Consider the following 19281-nt stretch of genomic DNA (forward strand, 5'->3'; position numbering starts at 1 on the left):
CAGAACTGATTTGACTAAAATGATAATTTCACTTGACCTAAACAATCCACATAATTTGCAGTTCTGTGGGGAAGTGGATAGAACCCTGGCCTACAGTCAGGAAGACCTGAGTTCAAATTTGACACCAGACACTTACTGGCCGTGTAACCCTAAGCAAGTCAGTTATCCCTGTTTGCCTCAGTTTCCCCTTCTGTAAAATGAGCCAGAGGAGGCAATGGCAAACCACTCCAGTATCTTTACCAAGAAAACCCCAAATAGGGGTCATGAAGAGTCAGGAATGACTGAAACAAGTGAACAACAAAGAATTTTGACAGGAATGAAAATATCAATCTCCATAGTGAAATAAAACATTGAAGCTTTGGGTTGATTCAGTTTTGCCATTGTCAAATGAACCCAGTCATGACATCATGTGGAACTAAGGCAGCACCTGAAAGATAGTCAGCAGGTGTCAGCCAAACCAAATAAGTGTTTATTGAGCACCCACTATGTGCTTGTGAAAGGTGCCAAAGAAGCAGAAGGCATGCGTGATCCCAACCCAAAAGGATCTATCTAGTCAAGAGTTCTTTCTGGAAAACAAGGTCAATAGTTCACAATATTTTCAATGTCCTTTTTGGCAAGGAGAGTATATCCTGGATTATGAAGAGCCAGATTCTTATTTTTTTTTCTCCCAATGAAGTCAACATCCTTCTGTTTCTTTGTGTGAGGAGAAAATAACTTCTACTCTCTTTGAGAGCAGAGTAGTTCTGAACTAGCATGTTGTACATGAAGTCCCCAATCCATTATAATGGGAGTGTTTCAGGGAAGAGAAAAGGGACTGTCAGATAGATTCAAATGGTCCTTGAAGTCACCAAACACTCTTAGACCAGATCTCCCTTTCTGTGGCAGACTAGGAAGCCTTACAGCGAATTCTCCTATAGGAAATAATGTTAGTGAAATCTCTTTTTTGTCTAGTGAAATCAGTTTATTCAGAAATCTCCCTAGAGCCTATGTCTTTGGTTGTGTCAAGGTGCTTGGTTAGTTACGGCTTCTAAAACATTTCTTGCGTTCTCTACTTCATCATCTCTCTTGACCTTGAAAGGAATGCAGTTGCCCCCAATTTTCAGCCCTAATATGGGCCTACAAAATGAGCATTGTAGAAGTGTGGATTTGACAAAGCATGTTTTGTGCAAAATTATGTTTATCTTGTCCATTAATTTGTTTATAAACCAAAATAAACCACATATTGGTAGAATCTTCTCTTAAATTTTAGCAAGAAAAGAATCAGACAACTTTCAGTGCTTTTCTTTTCTACATTTTTTTAAATGGATTTACTAATTCAGACAACTCCATTTCGACCTGTTAAGCAGGATATACCTTGTTGGGAAATTCTTACAGGGTCCTGTTAAATGTTTAAACACATGCTGGCAGTTGAAGTTTCCATAATGTAATCTAAGCAATCATTTCCTGGTGAGCTTCCAGAGGTGCCGAGTCATGGATCTGGCTTGCTACCAGGAAAATTAAAAAAAAAAAAAGGAATTTCTATCCTCAGAAAAGCAGGATAAGTCACCTCCACAAGTAGATGTTCAATGAATACAGTTCTAACTTTGACACAGTATCAAAGGAAATAGAAAGTGACAAGATAAGTCCTGAAAACTCAAGATTATAGACTATCCCTTCCTGTCCTGCCAGGTTAGTGCCAATAACTAGAATGCTGGACCTAGAGTCAGAAAGATCTGAATTCATATTCTGCTGTATGTGCCAGTTACTGATGCTTGGCAAGTAATCTCTGCCTGTCTGTTTCCTCATTGTAAAAGTGTTACCTACCTTCCAAGGCTGCTGTGAGGATAAAATGAGATAGTATTTGTAAAGCAATTGGCCAGCCTTAAAGTGTTATATAAATGATAACTACTTATTTTCTTTATCATCATTGTCATTATTGTTATTATCCCCTTCTTCCCAAGTAAGCTGTGAAATGTAAGATCTTTCACATAAGGCAATATCTTTCTGGTATCTGCACTAGACTTGACCAAGGAAATAATTAGCTTTCAGTTCTCCCCAAGTCATGTTTTATAACTCTTTCAATCCCCAGAAATGTTCTAAACTGGCATTTTGATCCAAATTCTAAAATATTTTAACCTTCTCAAGGAAAAAAAAAGACAATTCACAGAACTGACAGCTCGTATGAGAATTAAACTCTTCTCATTATCTCTTCATTTTATACCTACCATCACTGTAGGGAAAGAGCTTTTAAATCTCAAAGTTTGGAGCCAGTTTTTACTCAGAGCATAATAATGAAGCAGCTTGCTGTTTTTCCATTCCAAACTATTTCAGTCTTTTCATGTGCCTCTTCCAGTTAAAAACAAAACAAAACCAATAACAAAATCTCAGCAGTAACCCACCACCATTTTGTAGATTGTCCAGGTTCCCCAAATGTACCTTGCCAAATTGGAACAAGCATCATAAATTCTGTGTCCAATGTGACTAGTCGAAATGAATGCAAATATTGTAAAACTTAATTCATTTGGACTAGCAATTCTATCCTAAGTATGATGAATTTTTAAAAGAAACAACTTTGTTATAATAACACATTTTTAGAACTATGGTCTAAGACACAAATGGGTACCAGTAAAATAAATGTGATGAATTAAGGAAACATTTCAGTTTGATAGACTTATCTAACTTACCTCTCTGCATATGGTGTTAGAGACTATGTTATATCTGATGCCATTCCTTTTCATTCATTGTTTTTATTATCCATCCTTCATTGTCGAAGAGGACCAATGATATCACAAGGTGGTGTCTTGACTTCTGTATGAATTGATTTTAAGTGAGGTAGAGCAAAGTCATCTGCATCACTCGAAAGTCATCAAAATTCAGTGGCAAGACAAAGGGCAAGATGAATGGTGATGGCCTTTTGAATTCATTAAGCATGTATTAAGCATCTCCTTAGTGCAAAGAAAGAAGCAGCATGGCTTAAATGATAGAAAACCGGCTTTGGAGTCATGCAGATCTGGGTTCAAATACGCCTCTGATATATACTGCCTGTGTGGCCCTAGGCAAGTCACTGGACATCTTTGTAATCTAGGCAATTATTTTAAAAAGATTGTAATTTGAAGAGAAGATGCCAGTCTGCATTGGTTGAGGAAGTTCCTCCTGAGGAGCTCCCTAAAACAAGGAAATCACAAATCCAATCCCTATCCCTAAGTACAAGGCATGAACTGAGAACACAAAGAGAAGACGAAGAAGAGAAGAAGGAAAACTTTATCATTTTAGAATTTGCAAAGTGCTTTACAATTTTTCTTCTTATTTTATCCTTATAACCCTAGGAAGTGAGTATTGTTATTATCTCCATTCTACAGATGAGGAAACTGAAAAGAACAATAAAAACTATAAACAGTTTCTGCCCTCAAGGAGCCTATATTCTCCTGGGGCATACCAAAAAAATGAACAGATAAGTACATGTAAGATAAGTTAAGAAGGAACAGACTAGTTAAAACTGTAGTCATGAGGAAAGGCTTCATGTAGGTCACGCCTGAGGCAATCTGAAATTCTAAGAATTCTGAGAGGCTGAGGTAAAGAGGCAGTGCATTCTATAGGCCTTAAGGCATTCTTGACCACTTTCTTCACCCTCAGATGTTTTTTCAGGAAGTCAAGCAAAACTAGACCAGAGGTTAGTGTATATAACCAACAGTTTTATCATTTGGTGGCTATATGTAAAAAATTAGAGATTTTCAAAGCTTTGACTTTTTCATATTTGGAGCAAGGACATTACTTGGATGACTAAAATGGATTATGGGGCTAGAGTGATAGGAAGACTTAGGTTCCCACATCTGCCACATAGTAATTGTATGAGTATGAGTAAGTCATTTTAACCTTTATGTGCCTCATGCAATTCACTAGGACATATTTTACTAAGTTATAGATTGGTTATGATCTGCAGTGGCAGATGGAATTTCTACTATGGAGATACTACCCTGGAGGTGGAAGGAGGTGAAAATAAGATTCTTATATTCACATTTTTGTAAGGACATTTCTAATCTGGAAAGTAAGCGAAATAGTGAAGAACTTCAAAATCATGTCATATGAAAATAGTTTGAAAGGACTATATTGGAAAGGGAAGGATTATATAGCCTAGAAACAGGAGTTCTTAAACCGGAGGCCATGAACTTTTTTTAAAAGTATTTTTAATCCAATTTTATTTTATTTTCAGATCTGAGTTCTCTTCCTACTGTTTCCCCCTCCCCCACCTACTGAGAAAGCATGAGAAAACAAAAAAATCCCAAAATTATTATAAATATATATATATATGTGTGTATATATATATATATATATATATATGTCTCCATATACACATGCCCATATGACAGAGAGACAGACATAGACAGAGAGCAGAGAGAGAGAGACAGAGATTCAAGCAAAACAAATTCCCACATTAGCTATGTCCATAAAAGAAAAAAAAATGGTTCAGTCTATACTCTGAATCCATCACTTGTCTATCTGGAGATGAATGGCATGTTTCATCAGAAGTCCTCTATAATCATGGCTAGTCATTGTGTTGACCAGAATGACTTATGTTTTTTTTTCTAGTTGTTTGTCTTTACAATCTTGTTGTTATAGTATAAATTGTTCCCTTGGTTTTGCTCATATTAATACACGTCTCCCTTCTCTGAAACAGCAAAATAGTATTCTATCACATTCATATAGGAATGGCTAATGAGGTTTGACTTAACATCTGAGAAGTCAAAGAAAACTTGGCTTTTGATAATGGGAAACTGGAAGAATAAGCTTTCCACTGACAGAAATGGGGAAATTGAGAAGAAGAACTGATGTTAGAGAATGTTACATGTCATCATTCATTTAGTTCATTAAGCCATAAAGTTTTGTAGAAAAAGAGACACTACTGCTGTTGTGGTTCAGTACTGGAGTGTCTTCAATTAAAATTCTCATCAAATTTTTTTAAATAAAATTTTGATTAATTTTCATTTTAAAGATAAATATATAATATAAAGCACAGGAAAAGTAAGTATTTGTGTGGAAGAGTAGTTGTGAAAATAGAGAGACAGGTTATAATGAGTAATCCCCAGATAGGTTTTCTTGGCTAGTTAAATTAAGCACTGTTTACCACTTTCTGTGTAGGTATGTTTAAGTATGTAGCCTAAATTATTATTTTTGAAAATGAACCAGAGCAATATCAGATGGATTAAATAAATAGATGGTAGAGTGTTCCGCTCCAATCCAGATTACATGGGTTTTAGCCCTAACCTGACATGGTTATCTGTATAACCATGAGTAAGTAACCTAAATTTTTTTACCCTAATTTTCTCATCTTTTTAATGGGAACAATACTCCCTGGCCTGCCTATTTTCAGAGTTGTTATGAATATCAAATGTATATGAATTCATAAGGAACAATTGTCAAGAAAGGAGGAGACACCAAGAGAGTATGGTGTCTTAGAAACCAGAGAGTAGGGGGTATCCAGGTTGAAGTGGTGGATATTAGTGATGAATGCTATGGATAGGTCAATGAGATTGTGATCAGAGAGAAAAAAACCATTGGATTTGATAATTAAAAGAGCATTGGGTACCTATGTGAGATTATAGGATTATAGATTTAGACCCAGAAGAGATGTTAGAAGCTGTCAAGTCTAAACACCGCATTTTACAGATGAGAAGATTGAGGCAGTGATTTACCATGGTCATAAAGCTATTAAGTATCTGAAGAAGGAGTTGAACTCAGATCTTCCTGATTCCAAGTCCAGCACTCTTATCTACTAGCTGCCTCCTGTAGCTTCAGCAAAGTTTTGGAGGCAGATGCTAGATTACCAAGAGCAAGCAAAGAAGTAGAGGTAAAGCATTTTTCCAAATAAGGTGGTGATGCAAATGAAGATATAGATGGAATAATATTTTAAAGGGTAAAAAAGTGAAGACTTTTTGTAGGATTCAGAAGACTAATCATGCTTAGGTGCAGATAGGAAGGAATCAGTAGAGGGAGAGGTTAAAGATGCTGGAGGACATATAAGTAGATGAGATTTTTTAAAAAGATGGAAAGATTAGCCTTTCTGAATAGTAGTCATTTCTGAGAAATGAGGGAAGGAGGAGAGAATTGATAAGAGCAGAGAACAGATAAGTTTGGAGTTATAGAGGATGGAAGTTTAGAGAATTCATGTTAGAGACTTCAGACTTCTTACTGAAGACAAAATTGTGTGCTTATGGGGCAGCTAGATGGCTCAGTGGATGAAGAACCAGACCTGGATTCAGAAAGACCTGAGTTCAGATCTGGCCTCAGACACTTGACATTTAGTGTGTGACCTGGGCTGTGTGAATCCGGGCAAGTCACTTCACCCCATTGCCTCACAAGAAAAAAAAAAATATATATATATATATGTATATATATATATATATATATATATATACATATATATATACATATATATATATATACATATATATATATATATATATATATATATATATATGCTTGTGAATGTGGAGGTGAATTGAAGGCTTGAGAAAATTTCAGTTCAATTCAACAAATATCTATTAAATTATCACTATGTATAGTACAATGTGCTAGGAACTAGAGCTCTAAGATAAAAGCTAACCAATTACTGCCCTCAAGGAGCTTACTTATTATTATATGCAAGTATATATATTATAATGTATGATATGTATCATATAATATATTTTATTATATATACTCATTATTATTACTACATATTATTAAGAAATACAATACATACTCAAATAAGTGTGGGGGGGGGGAAGACTAACAACCCAGGGCAGTTGAAAAAGGTTTTGTGTAGAAGGTGGCACCTGCATTGAGCCTGGTAGGAAGTGAAGGATTCCAAGGTGGGGTTAAGGAGAGGAAAAGGATTAGAACAGTAACTATGGGAAATGAGATAAGAATCAGTGAATAATGAGTAAGATTGCTGACAGGGAAGGCCCAGCTGAAGTTGTGCAGAAGAAATTTCTTTTTAATGAAATAAGCAAAGTGTTCTTTCTCCATTGACACTCACATCATGGAACCAAAGGTTCAGAAATAAATCCACTTTGTAGATACTACACAGCATTGAGGATTAGCAAGCCAAAAAGGATAAAGGGTCTAAAGGGTCAACAAATTTTAAGTGAGGGATTTTTAGTGGTCACTGAGATTACTGACCATAGAATCGAAACTGGGGTGAGAGGCAAGAGCTACCAGATTAGAGGAGTTCATCTGGGTGATTACAGAGAGGTGGAGAGACCAGAAGTCATAATGATTGTGAATAGCAGGTTTAGTAAGAGAGAGGAAATGGGAGGGATGGAAGAATAGGACTGTGATCAGACAGTGAAATTTTAGAATTCACTGTCTTAGAGGGAATGCAATCCCATGTCATGGTAGGGTCTACATTGTGACCATGCTGGTATGTAGAAGAGATAAGTAAGTGGAGGTTGTTGCAGATGAGGAGTTTAAGGATCTGTTGGGTCAGGATGGACTTAAGATTCCACCTATATGGTTGGGGTCATCTTCAGTGATGAAGAGCACAATCTCATTCATAATCTTGAGAGAAATGATTATTTCAATCATATTATTAACCAAGTAATATCAGAGGGAAGGGGGAATCCAGAGGTTTTTTTTTCCTTTCTATTTATTACCTCATTCAGAGTTGTTATGAATATCAAATGTATATGAATTCATAAGGAACAATTATCAAGAAATCAGGAGACACTGAGATAGTGTGGTGTCTTAGAAACCGGAGAGTAGAGGGCATCCAGGGTGAAGTGGTGGATATTAGCTGGACTTTGGTCCAGCCTCTCAAGTACATTTCTGACCTTGCCCCAAAATGTACCCCATCCAGACCATCTTATCTAGGTGGAATTCTTACCCCAGTGCTGCTCCTTGTTCATTGACTGGGTGGAGGATAGATCCTTTTGTATAGATTGCACAAGGCAAGAGTGGGCTGACTTGACATCAGTCTCTCTTGGACCATATGATCAGAATCAGGTACCCAGCCCCTCATCAGAATAGGCCTACTTCTCATCATACTGTTCATTCTCTTGCTGCTTATTGATTCATGCCTTTTACCTACTCTTCCAAGGGTACGTAAGTGTTGAGGAGTCTCCATGATTTGTCTTTGGTTTATGAGAGAAAGCCAAATGACCATCATTTTATTAATTATCTGCTAGCCATAATTAATGAAATCAACTATTAATTACCCAGAAATTATGTCTCTCAAACTTTTCATATGTCACAGTCTCTGTGCTATTCTTGTTTGGGGTCTTCTATAAAACCACCACATGGGGACCACCCAGGGTTCTGGAGGTGTTTTCTCTAAATCTCAGTATTTAGAGGATGCAACCAGATTCTATAGGCTGTCTACCCTTGTCACATAACCAGCTCAACTTTTCCAGTCCTAATGTTCTCTGATGCCAGCCTTTGTGTCAATTTTAATGCAGTCCTTGGTTGGCAATATGTCGCAGCCTACTCAATCCCACTCAATGTGCCACTGTTGTCCTTTGGGTGATCTACACTTAATCTGTCAAAGATTGTAGTATCCCACGAAGCCGTATGAGGGCTTATCAACATGAACATGTAAGTTTCCAAGAATGCTGTTGGTGGGGAGGAGAGGAGAGGATGTAACACTGAACAGCATGCATGAATGACAGAGGAAGGTGGGAGAGTACTCTGGAGGTCAATAAAGGATATTAGAGGTCAAGCAGACAGAGTAGTATAAGAAAAGAATGAACTTTGTAACAAAGAAGGTTACAAAAGGAATAGAACAGAACATGGTCTAGAAACAGCAGGGGAACACCAGCACTACACTGGTTCACTCCTTTGGTTCTTTAATTGGAAGAATGGGAAGGTACGATAGAAGGAATAGTTTCGTGATGTGTGTTGTCTTCACAGAGCAGCCAGGTCTCAGTCAAAATTAGGAGTTGAAATAGGCATGTAAGGAAAAGATCTAGGATGAAGGAGGATTTGTTTAAAATAGAGGCAGAGCACTCCAAAGGACTCGTGAAATGGGCTTTAGGTAATGGAGAGGTAGGGGAGAAATGGAGTTGGGAAGCAGTAACCTCATATTTGCAAGAAAAATAGAGGCAACTTGGTATAATGGAGTCAGGAAAACCTGGACTTGATCACAGACAATTCACTAAGATTTATTTATCTGCTAAGTATTACACAGTTACACTCTAGTGTAGAGCATTCCCATACCAGGAGTTCCCTAGCCTGAGGAAATCACAGACATAATAATTCAAGTACTCATAAATTTATACAAAACATACCCAGAAGTAATTCTCAAATCTCCTTTGAGAGACTTTTTGGCTATTTATTATTTTAATAATGAGCAAATTGAAATGAAATAATTTGCTCAGTGGTACAGTGTGCGTCAATCTGAGTGGCATCAAAGTAAATGGCTATAACCACCACCTAACAACTCAACTTCCTTATTTCTGTCCTGCTTAATTGGTTTTCTCTCTGAAATATAAGCCTCTAAAAGGGCTCTTAACTATTTCTAACTCATATTTAAAATTCCTAGGATTTTGAAACAAAGTGTCCTTTTCTTCAGACCTCTTATTATAAGTCTAGAAAATTGTTTCTTAGTTAATTCTTCTACTGTAAGAAATAAAGTAGGAAAAAAATCAAAACTAATGAGACTTTTATGTTATATTTACAAGCATTATGACCTTCTTGGATCTTTTATTAATGTTTCCTTCTCTAATTATTTATAGCAAAAGTCACCATCAGAATCCTTCCTTGGCCGAGAGAAGAGATCCAATTCTCAGTCATATATTGGACGACCAATCGAGCTTGACAAGATCTTGCTGTCCAAGGTTAAAGTACCTCATACCTTTGTCATCCACTCCTACACACGGCCAACAGTATGCCAGTATTGCAAGAAGCTTCTCAAAGGGCTTTTCAGACAGGGCTTGCAGTGTAAAGGTAAGCAAGCACTTGTTTTTGGACTGATTTTGGATCGAAGTCAAAAATCCGAGTTTGTTTACCAAACTCTGAAAACTTCAGCTATTTTTCAGTCTGAAAGCAGTCAACAATCATTAAGTGCTTACTGTTTTCCAGGCAAGGCAAAATGCATGTTGGATATTTTTTTTTTGTTACACAAATTCTTCTCCAGTGCATGAGTCCATGGTTGCTTATTTTTGGCATTTTCATCAGACTGTAGGTTCAACTGTCACAAGCGCTGTGCACCAAAAGTACCAAACAACTGCCTGGGTGAAGTCGCCATTAATGGAGGTAGGTTGAAGGGATCAGTTCTTCTTGGGCTCTGCAAGTGAACAAATGTTATATCCTTAATACTTGCCTGCTAGGTAAAAAAGAATCATTTACTGAGTGATTTTTCTCCTTCCACATCTAAATTCTCTGATCTGCCTAATGTGAATTATTGCCTGGGCTTGGCACTTCCAACTCAACTGAGCACATTCCCAGAAGGTATTCATTTCAAGTGCATTAAGCTTTAAAAAAAAAAAAAGGCCACAAGTCTTCAAATATTACAGAATTCCATGCAGCCATTGATGTTTTAGTGGTGGTCTTAAATGCTAATTACTAATGAGCTTTCACATCTCTCCTGGATCAGAACCCTGTTCAGTCTGATTGGTAATACAGAGACCTTGGGGCCAGGATTGCCTATAAGCTACAGTTATTGATCTGCCCCCTCCCTCCACCCAGTCATGTCTCACACAGAGATAATACACTCAATAGTCTTCCTAAGAGGAAGGAGAGGAAAGTAGATATGCTATTAACCACAGGTAAATAGCCATCTTGCTTTTCCCTCACCTCCACAGGGTCAGTTCAGTTTGAATGGAGCACATGAACATGTTAACATACACTATATATGTTCTGTCTTCCAGTGATTCTTAATCTAGGGTTTGTGAATTCATTTTTAAAATTATTGTTATATTTTTATTTGAATATAAGTGGTTTCCTTTGTATTTTATTTTGTGCATTCAAAAATATTATTCAGAGGAGTCTGTAGGTTTCACTTAACCTTAACCTTAAAAAGGTTAAGAATCCTTGCTCAGATTTCATCAGAACAAAATAGGATTTTCAGGGGGTATGTTAAAAAAATCCTCTTTTTGAACTTCCTTTTAGAACTTGGAATGTGGCATAAAAAATTATGAAGGGAGGCAGCAAGGTGGAGTGGCAGGTGCTCTACCTCTAGTCATAGGATTTTGATTCAAATCTCACCTCTGACACTTCCTGCCTAGATGACCTTGGACAAGTCACTTAATTCCTTTGACCCTCAGTTTTTTATCTATATAGGAGGGCGTTGATCTAGATGAACTCTGATTTCTCTTCTAGCTCTAAATCCGTGATCCAATCTATTCATCTGTGATCTAATACAGATCACTCACTCTCAAGAAGAAGAAGAAGAAAAAACAAAACTAAACTAAATTTCTTTCCAGAGATTTCCATACTATGCCATTAGTCCCCAGGATTGTATTCCCACAGACAAGTTTCCTAAAACAGTAAAGTATTTCGTGACCTTGAGTAGATTTAGTATCTGTTTTCCATTGCATAAAGTTAACGAAATAATGCTCAAAACAGGACAGAGGAAATGGGTTCAGTATTTTAAATATTGTAAGAATTCTGTGTAGTGCAGGCAAAGATAGGGTTCCTTTACTTGGAAGGCCTCCATTAGTTGAAGACTCCAAGACCTCCTTTACTTGGAGACAAATTTATTTTACCTGGAAGGAAAAGGTGGGGGTACTTCTCCAAGAAAACATTCCAGTGTTGCCTTTTGGCATCTAGTTCTCTGAATTAACTGCCAAAATTGAAAGGCTGGCAATTTTCCCACTTCCTGTAGTGTGGTGTTGACTTTGTGTCAGGCATAGTGAATATCAGGGTAGGTTTGACAGCTACAGCCGTGGGAGAACAGAAAGATTGCAGAGATGCTGTTGATTGTTTTGAAAATGTTATTTCCCACAAGTGGAAAAATCTGATAAACTCCCAATTTACCTACTTTTTGCAGTTTGGCAGGCTGGTCTTCCTAATCAATCAATTTCTAGTTTTAAAATAAATACTTTACTACCTAATGATAGTGTATTATATTCATCAACTGCTAAATATTTAGCACTATGTTATTTTATATTTTGAATATGTCAGAAATTTAAAGGCAGCTTCTGAAATGATCTGTTTCTTCTTAGAAATAGCAATTAAAAAGTATCAACAGCATCAGCTAATGAGTCTGATTGTCCTCCCCACTGGGTAACAAGCTATACAAGCATACTCTGGGATCCCCTGTGTATTTCTCCTTGTGAAAGAATAGACAAAGGAGAATTGGATCTAGTGGTGTGTTAAGTGACCTCCTATGCTTTTGTGTCTTCTGTCACCTTTACAAATGACACATTTTCTCTCTTCCTCCCATGGCCCTCCACAATAGTAGGCCAAGGCAACTCAAGCATCTGCCGTTTGAAAAAAACAAACAAACATTATCTTCTCCCATAGACTTAGATTCCCAGGAAAATAAAGTAAAAGAGAATAAGTAACTACTTATAAATATCTTTTAGGGTGACTAATTGATTTTCATTAAACATACTCAATTTTATTTTAGCCCCTGGCCCCACAGGTCAGTGTTTATTTTCATGGTTGACAATCCAATTTTCCAGATTTGCTTAGCCCTGGGGCAGAATCTGATGTAGTCATGGAAGAAGGAAGTGATGACAATGATAGTGAAAGAAATAGTGGCCTCATGGATGACATGGAGGAATCAATGGTCCAAGATTCTGAGACGGCCATGACAGGATGCCACAGTGACAATGGGGATGTGCAGGACCCAGATCAAGACCACGATGATTCAAACCGAATGATCAGGTGAGAAGCTCTGGAACTCCTTCTTCTAAGTTGCTTAAAATCTCAGTAACCTAGGTAACTGAAGACTCTAAATTATATGAGAGAGGGTAATCTACATCAGTGAAATGAGTTTTACAGAAAATTCCCCATACTGATGAAATTATAGGTCTGAAATCCAGGCCTTCTTCCTTCCTCAATTTTTTTTTTCACACACCTAGTTGGTCCAGTGGTTAGAGTGCCAGGCCTGGAGTCAGGAACACTGTAGTTCACATCTGGCCTTAGACACTCACCAGCCATGAGACGTGGGCAAGTCACTTAATTCCTGTTTCCCTCCGTTTCCTCATCTGTAAAATGGGAATGATAATATTAGCAGCTGCTTCCCAAGGTTGTTGTGAGGATCAAATGAGATAATAATTGTAAGGTGCTTAGCACAGTGCCTGGCACATAATAAGCATCAAATAAAAGTTAGCAGGGCATTAAAGTAATTTACCCTGTTAATACATTTGTGAAATAGTTGTGTGCTGTGATTGGAAAGTCTAGTGTGGATTCTTTATTCCTGATACATGTTTGAATTCAATTAGAATATTAAATACTTATTAAGCCCCACTGTGTTCAGGGCATTGTACTAAGTTAAGTTCTGGGAGAGACATGAAGTAAGACATGGTCCTTGCCTTCATGGAACTGAATTGTCTGCTTGAGGGATTAGACACAAAAGGATATCCATTATACCAGAAAGTTACAAGATCAATGTCTGAGAGTTAGAAAACAGTTTTATGTAGATTGTGGAATGCTCTGGGCCCATTTGCTTCCACAAAGTTCCTTAAAATTTGTTAACTACAAGATTAGTTAGCATCTATTGAAAACTCTCTGTCAAGAGATACAAAGGTATGGTATCTGCTTTTTCAGTATTCTGACAAGAGCTGCACTATCAATTAATACTTGTTACAAATATAAGAGTAGTACCACCATGTTGTCTTATTTCATCTATCACTATTATTTCATATTTGTAAACAAATATTCTATAAGATTGGCTAGTTATCTCCCCTGATGAAAACACTAATATTTTATCTATCCCAATGAATTTTATTCAATTGTAGAAAGCAGCTGTTTTATTCATCTGTTGTACAAGTCTTCTCAGCATCAAATATAGAGGAAAAATAGGAGGATAGCAACTTATCCTGACATCATTTCTATCAACTCCAATAAATGTGAAAAACATAACATCAAAAAGAGTAGTTGTAATAGTCATAGGAATCATAATAGTGGTGCTTTAGTGTTTACGAAAACTTTCCCCTTTACCACTCTGTGAGGATAGTATAAGGATTGTTATCCACATTTTACAGATGAAGAAAAACTCAGTTTCAGAAAGTACAAGTGATTTGCCCACATATAATCTATGTTTATTATAAGCTAAAATTTTTGTTCCCCTTTTTTAATAAAACAAATTCATTCATTTCCAAATTCTATTCAATTCAACAAATATTTATGTGTCTAGTATGTGTGAGGCGCTATGCCTGTCCTGGGAATACAAAGACAAAAACAAAATCATCCCTCCCTTTAAGCCCTTTTCTACTGAGAGAATTAAATATGTATACAGATAAATAAATGCAAAGTAATTTCAGGAAAAGGAGAGAAATAGCTAGATAAAATAAAGACCTGTGTATGAGATAGCACCTGAGAGGATCCTGGAAGTAAGGGATTTAAGAGACAAAGAGGAGGTGTGTGTGTGTGGTGTGTGTGTGTGTGTGTGGGGGGGGGAGGGAGAGGGAGAGAGAGAAAGGGGGAAGGGGGCAAAGAATTCAAGGACGCATATGTAAGATTACACTAATAAAATTCTTAGAGCCCACCAACAATTGTCAAATAATCCATTAACACAACTTGTCTGGTTATTTTTATGCACTAGGAGAGGTCTGTCTCCTGGACATCTGTCACTTAAATACATGCATGCCTTTAGTAACCATGGCCTCTGGGAAAGACAGAGTAGAAAAATCAAAATAAATCTATCACAAGGACAGGTAAAACAACTCAAAGATTCAAAGCTGAGTCTCCTGGCATTTAGTCTCCTGTGACATTGATCAATCAATTGACTTCTCTAAGGATAAGTTACCTCATTTGGAAATGAGGGATTTAGACTAGCTCATCTCTAAGACCTTTCTAGCTTTAGTATTCTGTGATCTGGAGCCTATTAATAGGGAGGCACTTGCATCATTCTCGTATATGAAGGACATCCATTTCTAGTAGAAAGCACTCTTTTCAAAACAGATCCACATTCCAATTAACAAGCTTAGATAATGTAAAATATAAACAGACTAGACATATCCTGAAATAGTTCATAAAGATGTTAATATCTCTACATAGAGGGATAGGATTTAGACATTTGATTTCATTGATACTGAGAGCTCCTGCATGAGGGAACTCCGATTGACAGGCTGGCACCTTCTCAGAAATTTATGTTCTTAGAGAGAGTTGCCTAGAGCAGTGAGAGGTGGTTAAGTATCTTGGCCAGGGTCACACAGACAGGATTTGTCAAAGATGGGATTATGAACTCAGGCCTTCAGACAGAGCTACATAGTTATCTACATAATTAGTTCTAAATATTGCATCTCTGCACCAAGACAGTAATCTATTAAGCCCAAAATGCAGGTATTTATTAGATCTTCATTTGTTTTAATATGCATATATGAAGTCAGTCCTAGCCTTCAGTGTGTCGTACCTCTGTATGTACATGCATGGTTAATTTCAACCATCCAGTTTTGTTTTAGTGGGAACTAAAACATTTCTTTTAGTACTTCATTTCTGAAAATGATACATATATATTTATATTATATATGTATTAATAAATGTATGTATGTATATCTTCGAATAAGAAATGGGTCTGTATGTGAAAATATTTCTTCCCTAAAATATTTTTACTTTTCTCCTAGCCCATCAACCAGTAACAATATTCCCCTCATGAGAGTGGTTCAGTCTGTCAAACACACAAAAAGGAAAAGTAGCACAGTGATGAAGGAAGGATGGATGGTTCACTATACAAGCAAAGACACATTGGTAAGAATTGCTGTGAGCAGAGCCTTCTCTTTGCGATCTGGTCCTAATTATCTAAGTTGCAACTACTTTATAAATGATGCTTGATGCTTAACGTCTGAGCCACATGGAGTGAACTTCGACCTTCTTGTCAGGAGAGAATTAGTTTAAACACACAGCTAATCTGTAGGTGTCAGATACCGTCGAAAAAGTAATTGTATTAGGAAACAAATGGGGAAAGAAGTTCCCAGAAAATAAGATCATTTATTCTTTTGCTTAAGATTTTCTGCAAAACAGCTCTAACTTTTGCCTGTCAATATTCTGGCAGTCATAAAAGCCTCTGTACGTGGTTAAGGAACACTCCTACATGTTCCAGGCTTTTAAATGAAACATGACATATTAGGAAGGATAAGAATGTAGTTAAACCCACCTGTATACTTCCTGAATCTTTAATGTGTTATTTTGCTGCCTAACCAGTTCTATAGAGTAATAGTCCTCTATATAATTCTTTTATTGATCAGAGGAACAGTTACCACCCACCTATTCTTAGATACTTCAGTTTATTTCGTAACTTTGATTTTCTTGCATTCCTGACAGAATATAGGACTGATAATTAGATTAACTTCTCAAAGAGCAATTAATAAGTGACCATTTATTGATCAGTCAGTTGCTCAGTAATACACTATTGGGTGATGGTTCAAATCTACATTTTGACCAGTGTAGTTAACTCCCAGTGTGATGGCAAAGCTAGTGCATGGCAGTTAGAACTCCAACCCAGATCTCCCTGACTCCCAGGCCATCCAGCTTTTTTTCTACTAGGCAACACTCCCTCACACTCTACTGTTAATATTTTCCAAAAATAAAATTAAATAACCTGATCAGCTATAGAAAGATGACCTAAGAAATGCCAAATCCACTTGTAAATCTCAGGAGTAATGATATTTTAATATTATGATAGTATTAATCATATTTAATGTTCTATTTCTTCTTATTCTTTTCAAAAAGAGTTTAAAAATTCACAAAATTTAGCCAATTAAGGTTTGAACATAAATTGGACTTTTTTTTTTCTTTTTAATGGTATTTATACTGAGAGCCAGTATATCACAGTGCACAGCAGGCTGACCTTACCTACATCAGGAAAATATTGGTTTAAATTTTGTCTCTATCACATACTAGCTGTGTGGCCGTGCATAAGCACTTAGCCTTTCAGGACCATAGTCTACACTAGACTACCCTAGTTTATGGAAGCATTTTTGAGGTGCATCAGTTTGGAGTTCTCCATAACATGAAAAGAGGACCAGATGCAAAAATGGCCATTGAAACCGCTTTTACTTCTGCTCTAAATTTAATTCTACAATACTTTTAGTTTTGCTCAGAATTATTTTTCCACTTTGAAAACTCCTGGCGTCTTAGTGTATATCACAACACATCAAATAATCTCAAGGAGAGATTACAGCATGAACATCTGAGTAGATTTAAATAAATCCATTGTGCAATGTGCTAAATATGGCAGAAACTGAATAACATCATAGAAAATGAAAATGACTCTCCAGAAGGGTAGGAAACAACCAATTACTGATTGGGACTTCAGGATCAGCTGCGTATGTGTGGTCAGGTGATCTGCTGGTTAGAGCAAAGGGCAAAATCAGCCTCAGATTAGGAGGGGAAAGTATGAGAGGGGAAAATATCTAATTATAATAGCACCAGTATGGTTTATTTAAAGAGACTGTTGACTATGAAATGTGGAAATGAAGAAAAATATATTGACACTGATTTTCACCATTTCTTAGAGAATTTTAACTTAGGTAAAATAAGCTCCACAATGTAGAGGCCAAAAAGAACCTAAACTACTTCTGTCAGCATTTGATCACCTTGCAAAGAGGAGAAGCGTGGAAGCCAAGGATAATCAGTCTTTAATATGATCTCATTTATAAGACATAGAAGGATGACAGGATGATGGGCAAAACAGTAAAAAGCAATGGAGGGGAAAACAAGCCTGTAGAAAGCTAGCTGGAAGAATCCAAGCTGTATCTTCTCATGTGAAATATGCTTCACATCAATAATAATAGGAGAAATGTACATTAAAACAACTTAGGTTTCACCTCATACCCAGCAAATTGATAAAGATGGCACCCCTCCCCCAGAAAAAAAGGAAACTAGCAGTGTTGGAGGGGCTGTAAAAAGACAGGGGGAAAAAAAGATTCCATAAACACCAAAGTATAGCAGCACTCTTGTTCATCGTATGATTCGATCATATTTCAGTTGTGTCCAACTCTTTGTGACCCCATTTGTGGTTTTCTTGGCAAAGATACTGGAGTGGCTTGCCATTTCCTTCTTCAGCTCATTTTACAGATGAAGAAACTGAGGGAACAGAGTTAAATGACTTGCCCAAGATGACACAGCTAGGAGGTGTCTGAGGCCAGATTTGGATTTAAGGAAATAAATCTTTCTGACTCCAGGACTGGAACTCTATCCAGTCCACCACCTCACTGTCTATAGCAAGCACTTTTATATAGTAGTAAGTACTGGAAACAAAGTGAGCACCAAATGATTACTGACTGAGCTGATCCAACTCTGATATTTGAATGCAATAGATTATTCCTACTATGCAATAAGAAATGAAGACTATAAGAAATTCAGAAAAATAAGGGAAGATGATATGAAGTGATACAATGGAATAACCATTAACCTGAAGAATGATATATAACATTACTACAATCATTCAAATGAAGTACACACTAAAAGGAGGCCAAAATATGAGTTTTTTTTTTATCCCACAATATTAATTGCACTTTGTGGGATTTGAGGACAAAATGTTGCTTCTATAGTCAGATACAGTCAGTTTTTTTTTATTTTTGCTTAATTCTTTGTTTTTGGTATGGGTTGGTTTGTTATTTTTTTTTCTGGTGACAAGATAGAGTTAATTCCCAGGAATCAGGGGTATATAGACAGAAATAACTTTGATTTGTAATCAGTCTTTTTAAAGGGGAATGATCTAGGGATGAGGAGAAGCTATGTCATCCCAAGAGCGCTAACAAATGAAAGTGGAAAGATGACAAAAAACACAATTGAAATGGAACACATTTTCTGCCATTTCTACAAGAATGAATTTTCATCTTTGATCACAGTGGAACCACTGAATTTGGGCTTAGTACTGTACTATACTGCATAAGAAAATAAAATGATAGTTAAGGTGAAACTGGAAAGAACTCTTAGACATAACCAAATACATACAGGGAAATCTACACTGGAGGTGACAGTTTTTAAGGCACATATGTTCAAGATATCTGAAAGAGAGGAAGATTCAAAAGAATGGAAAATATTATTGATGTGTTTACATACCTGAAAATATGCAAGAGACCTCAAAAACTAGTAACCCATATGCGTACATTCTCATAGCTATAAAATCCTCTAAGTGTTCTATGTACTTTTGAAGATAAAAAAGGACAGGCAAACTTGTGTGAATGATTTTGTGTCACAGGCCACATCTGCACA

The 19281-nt window shown here is 36.7% G+C and overlaps 1 protein-coding gene across 2 annotated transcripts in view; it reads left to right on the plus strand.

Moving 5' to 3' along the window:
* PRKD1 (protein kinase D1) overlaps positions 1–19281 on the plus strand; it is a 413900-nt gene that overhangs the window by 321617 nt on the left and 73002 nt on the right. For both annotated transcript variants that reach the window (XM_021004291.2, XM_078151407.1), the window contains exons 5-8: positions 9687–9897; positions 10129–10206; positions 12579–12783; positions 15687–15810. In XM_021004291.2, the coding sequence (XP_020859950.1) occupies positions 9687–9897; positions 10129–10206; positions 12579–12783; positions 15687–15810 (618 nt within the window). The remainder of the gene's footprint in view (positions 1–9686; positions 9898–10128; positions 10207–12578; positions 12784–15686; positions 15811–19281) is intronic.

Source organism: Phascolarctos cinereus, unplaced genomic scaffold (genome assembly GCF_003287225.1).
Source record: "Phascolarctos cinereus isolate Bilbo 61053 unplaced genomic scaffold, phaCin_HiC Scaffold_3;HRSCAF=262, whole genome shotgun sequence".
Classification (NCBI taxonomy): Eukaryota; Metazoa; Chordata; class Mammalia; order Diprotodontia; family Phascolarctidae; genus Phascolarctos; species Phascolarctos cinereus.